Source organism: Microtus oregoni, unplaced genomic scaffold (assembly GCF_018167655.1).
Source record: "Microtus oregoni isolate MIOR12 unplaced genomic scaffold, Mior012 000016F_ref0000370, whole genome shotgun sequence".
In the NCBI taxonomy this organism is placed as follows: domain Eukaryota; kingdom Metazoa; phylum Chordata; class Mammalia; order Rodentia; family Cricetidae; genus Microtus; species Microtus oregoni.
Window position 1 is genome coordinate 17,543,728 of NW_024543075.1, and position 5,036 is coordinate 17,548,763.

At 50.9% G+C, this 5,036-nt stretch overlaps 1 protein-coding gene across 1 annotated transcript; it reads left to right on the forward strand.

Moving 5' to 3' along the window:
• Window positions 1-339: 339 nt before the first annotated feature.
• Window positions 340-5,036, forward strand: Znf688 (zinc finger protein 688). Its single transcript, XM_041667246.1, has 3 exons — window positions 340-934; window positions 1,227-1,340; window positions 3,074-5,036. The coding sequence occupies exons 1-3, from the start codon at window positions 739-741 to the stop codon at window positions 3,568-3,570; spliced, it is 807 nt and encodes a 268-aa protein (XP_041523180.1). The 5' UTR covers window positions 340-738; the 3' UTR covers window positions 3,571-5,036.

Genomic DNA, 5,036 nt, shown 5'->3' on the forward strand with positions numbered 1-5,036 from the left:
CAAGCAGATCTCTGTGAGTTCAGGTTCAGTCTGACCTGCATAGTGAGTTCTTCTGTGGACACGAAACTGATTTCTAAGATGCGGTGCCCAGGCTCGGTCAGCCTCCAGAGGCTGACCAGGATACTCGTGGAGACACCGGGAAGACTCAACCTCGGGCCCCAGGGATGTCCAGATGGTTTGAGATGTCCCGCCTTTCCGGAGGCAATTGCAGTACAGCTGCTCCTGGCGGTGACAACCAATCATCTGCCGCTGCGATGACTCACAGAGAAGGCGTTGAGGCAGCAGGTGACAGGTATTTTTTTGACACCCCCCCCCCCCACACACACACAGAAACGAGCACTAACCCTCCTGACGCGGCCTTTGTGTTTAAGGGAAAAGGGCCGCTGCATTTGCAAATGGGCAGAGGAAGTTCGAAAGTCGCCATATTTACCCAGCGGCAGAAAGGGCGCCTGAGTGCCGTCAATGACAACTGAAGCCAGGCCGTCGCCATGTTTTCTGAAGGCATCTTCCGGCTTTCTTCACCCGAGTCGTGTCTCTGTATGAGCGGCTGTGGAGTGAACTATGCAGCCTCCCTAGTCTCCACCGGAGCCCTGCAGTCCTCACACCGCCCACTTTGTCCTGCTCCCGGCGGGGCCGATCGTGACTAAGGGGCGTGGCCAAGGGCGTGGTTTCCCCGGGAAGCCGAGGCCGGAAGCCGGAGGCTGGGGCGGCCAAGCCGCTGCCCCGGCAGGAACTCCGATGGCGCCACCCCCGGCCCCGCTGCTGGTGCCGATGCCCGGGGAGATCTGGCCTGGTTTCAGGAAGCATGAGCACGTGAGCTTCGCGGACGTGGCCGTGTACTTCTCCCCGCAGGAGTGGGGGTGTTTGCGGCCCGCGCAGAGAGCCCTGTACCGGGAGGTGATGCGCGAGACCTACGGCCTCCTGGGCGCGCTCGGTGAGGCCCCGGGTCAGAGCCCCGCTCCCCATCCTCCTCGGGGCTTCAGAGGGGAGATGCTGTAGACCAACCAAGTGGATCGCGAGCCCTGATCCCGCACTTTTCCACCAGCAGCCTCAGTCACCTTCCATTCCCAGGGCTTCCTCGGGAGTCTCCATTCAGGCAAGAACAACGCAAACCCTGCCCAGGTTAATTTGAGCCTAAGTTCCGAGGAGGTGCCCTCACCCTAGTGGGATGCTATATGCCCGGGCCAGTCGCTCAGGCCAGCACTGTGACTCCTGTTCTCTCTCAGGGTTCCCGGGCCCCAAACCAGCCCTCATCTCTTGGATGGAGCAGGAGAGTGAGGCTTGGAGCCTCGCCGCCCAGGATCCTGAGGAGGGGAAAAGCCTGGGAGGAACTCCGAGAGGTGAGGGATTGACCCAAGTCCTCCTGCATCTTGTTTGTCAGGGGTTTCTTCTCTAGTAAAGCTTTCTTTCAGATTCACCATCCCGGCGTCCCTACAGAATTTCAAGAGTCAACATGCGTCAGACACTAAAGGAAAGAAAGCGGACCTGTGAGAGTTTTGGAAACTCGGGAGATGTTAAAAGCAGAATAGAAGAATCTAGAGCACAAAGAAGTTTTAGATTTCCAGATGTTTGTTAGATACTGCTCATTTCCCCCTTTTAAAAACCAACTAAGGCTGGTCGTGGTGACACACGCCTTTGCCTTTAATCCCATCACTTTTGGGGCAAAGGCAGGTGGATTTGAGACCAATCAAGGCTACATGTAGTGAAACCTTGTCTCATTTACGTTCCCCCCATCCTAAAATGTCCCTAAAAATTGAACTGGTTTCAGGTCTGCCTATTCTGTTTCTCAAGGCCAAGTGTTACATGAGAAAAAAGCCTGTGTAATAACAGCTTGGCTCATCTGCCATCGCTACCCTGAATTGAAGACATCTGAAGCAAATATGGTGCCTCATCTATAAAAGTACCACTGTGCCAACAACAGCAACAATCTCAAAACACAAAATGCAACAGTAACTGTTTCTTGAGCATCTACTAAGTTATCACCAAGCACGATGTATTTAATCCTCCCAATAACCCAGTGAAGTTAAGAAGCCATTATTTTCCTGTTTGACATTTAAAGAGAAATTTTAACTGTTTGACTTTCAACAAAGCCTTTGTGTTAGTCCCTGGGCAGTATATTGTGGCTCTACCTGGGCAAAAGGTAGGGGCATCTATGCAAAAGTGTTATGTTTTATTGAGACTTGTTTCTTAAAGAGTTATTTTTATTATTTTTCATTACATGTAAATGTATGTGTCTGCATGTGGGTATGTTCACATTGCAGCTGCCCAAGGAGGCCAGTGGTGTGGCATTGCCTGGTGCTTAACTTATAGGTGGTTGTGAGCTGCCTGATGTGGATTCTGGGAACAGAACTCAGGTCCTCTGGAAAGGAGCAAGCGCTGTTAACCACTGAGCCAGCTCTCCAGATCCTGCTTTGTTTTATTTTTTTAAAGATTTATTTATTGTGTACAGTATTCTGCCTACATTCATGCTTGCAGGCCAGAAGAGAGCACCAGATCTCATTACAGATGGTTGTTAGCCACCATGTGGTTGCTGGGATTTGAACTCGGGACCTTTAGATGAGCAGGCAGTGCTCTTAACCCCTGAGCCATCTATCCAGCCCTTTGTTTTATTTTTTTTGCTTTGATTTTTCTTTTTAAGACAGGTAAGGCTGGCCTGGAACTTTCTATTTAGATAAGGTTGTTCTCACATTCACAGAAATCTACCTGCCTCTACCTCCAAAGTGCTAGGGTTAAAGACCAGCAGCCACCATACCCTACTATTCCGTTTTGAGTTTGTGAGACAAGGTCTCACTATGTAGGCCTTGCTGGCCTCAAACTCATGGCTGTCTTCCTGCCCCAGCTTTTCCAAATGGTGAGATTACTTCCCTAGTGAGATTTTGTGTGCGTGTGTGTATGTTGTTTGTTTGTGTAACAGCCCTGGCTGTCCTGGAACTAGCTTTTGTAGATCAGGCCAGTCTCAGCCTAACAGAGATCTGCGTGTCTCTGCCTCCTGAGTGCTGGGATTAAAGGTGTGCGCCACCACTGCCTGGCTTCCGAGTGAGATTTTTTTAAATGTAATTAATTTGTTTCCCAGGAGATACTTCAAATGAGAAGGAGCAGGGCCCCAAGGAAGGAACCGAGAGACTGGCAGAGACTCCTCCTGCTCACTTGCAATCTAAAGAGGTGGTTGAACAAAAGACTTATTCTATGGCTACCAAGTCCTCTGCAGGGGTACAGCTACCTCCCAAAGCTGCCCCAGGCCAGGCCCAGGTACCCAGCACAGATGCGCAGGCCAGCCAGCGACGCCATGTGTGCATGGACTGTGGGCGCCGCTTTAACTACCCTTCTTTGCTGATCAACCACCGGCGCATGCACACGGGTGAGCGACCCTTCCCCTGCCCAGAGTGCGGAATGCGCTTCAAGAGGAAGTTTGCGATGGAAGCGCACCAATGGATCCACCGTTCCTGTTCCGGGGGTCGCCGTGGCCGGAGGCCTGGGATCCGGTCTGTGCCTGGAGCCCCAGTCCGAGATGATCGGGATCCGCCAGTGCTCTTTCGGCACTATCCAGACATCTTTGAGGAGTGTGGGTGAGCTGAAAAGCTGCCTGCATCGAGAGCAGTGGATGAACTCGGCACTAAGAACCGAGGGAGTCAAGACTTGGGAAATGAAATACAGAACTTTGACTTTTCTCAAGAATCCCTTGTAAAATTGTGAAAAGTGCCTGTAAAGACTCCTATAGATTAAACCTCACACCTGCTGCCCTCTCTGGTGTTCACGTTTGGAAAAAATGGATGGGCCGGAGCGGGGCTGCGGATGTGATTCAGTTGGTAGAGTACTGTTTTAGTCAGGGTTCTCAAGAGGAACAGTACCAAGAGTTTGAATGCGCGCGCGCGCACACACACACACACACACACACACACACACACACACACACGGAGGTTTAGGTAAAGGCAAAGAACAAAAGACAAGAGGAGTAACTACTGAAACACCTTTGTTGTGGGATATTACTTTAACAATGTAAAGGTGTGTTACAGTTGTATATGCTGCATTTGTTTAACTATGTGAAGATGTGTTGCTGTTCACCTTGTCTGCCTAAGGCGCCTGACTAGTCTAATAAAGAGCTGAATGGCCAATAGCTAGGCAGTAGAGGGATAGGTGAGGCTGGCAGGCAGAGAGAATAAGTAGTGTACCACCCAAAGCCTGGATCCCCAAGACATCACCAGAGGCAGTATCTGATGCAAAAGCAGAGTCTTTATTGCAAGTTAACTTGGGTCCCTCCAGGGGTCTGAAGCAGCGGCAGCGGCAGTGAAGGGGGGGAGGGGGATTCCAAGCCTCTGGGCTTGTGATTGGCTGCCCCCTAGTGGGGCAAGGGGAATTCCAGACTTCCAGGTTTGGGATTGACTGCCCCCTAAAATGTAAGGGGATATCCTCTAGAGGCTCAGTGATCAGTCTGGTTTCCCTGCTCAGGGATTGACTGGTTTTGTGTCAGGGGCAGAGATTGCTCTGATTCTAAACTGTGTTTCTTTCTTTGGTTCTTTTTACCTTTTTGGCCCTAAGTCTGGGACCAGGGAGAGTATCTTTGGTATGCTCTGAATCTAGGGGTTTAGTGCATTTTTTTTTTTGGTCCTGGTTTCAGGGTCCAGGGCTTTTCTCCAGTTCTAGGTTCAGGGACAAAGTGTCTCTTCCCCTAGCTCTGGTCCCATTTTCAGGGTGTGTTTCTTTTACTGGGTTGGGGCTTGGGCCAAGCTGTTTAGGGTCAGTGTAGGGGCTGTGGAGCCCGGATTTTCTGGGCCCTGGTCTCTCATTCCCCCCTCTAGAAGTAAGTAGAGGACCCAATCATGGGTTCTCTCTGAGGGTCTCCGATGGAGTATATTGAGACCGTGGCACCATCAGTTGTACTGTGCTGATCCTTCCCCTAATGAAAACCAGTAACTTATTGAGGATACAGGGCCCAAAAGAAAGGAAAAGTATTAAGATGAGTAAGGGCCCTAGTAATGCGGTGATTAAAGTTGTTAACCACGGGGGGGGGGGGGTACTGAATAAATATTTGAACCAGC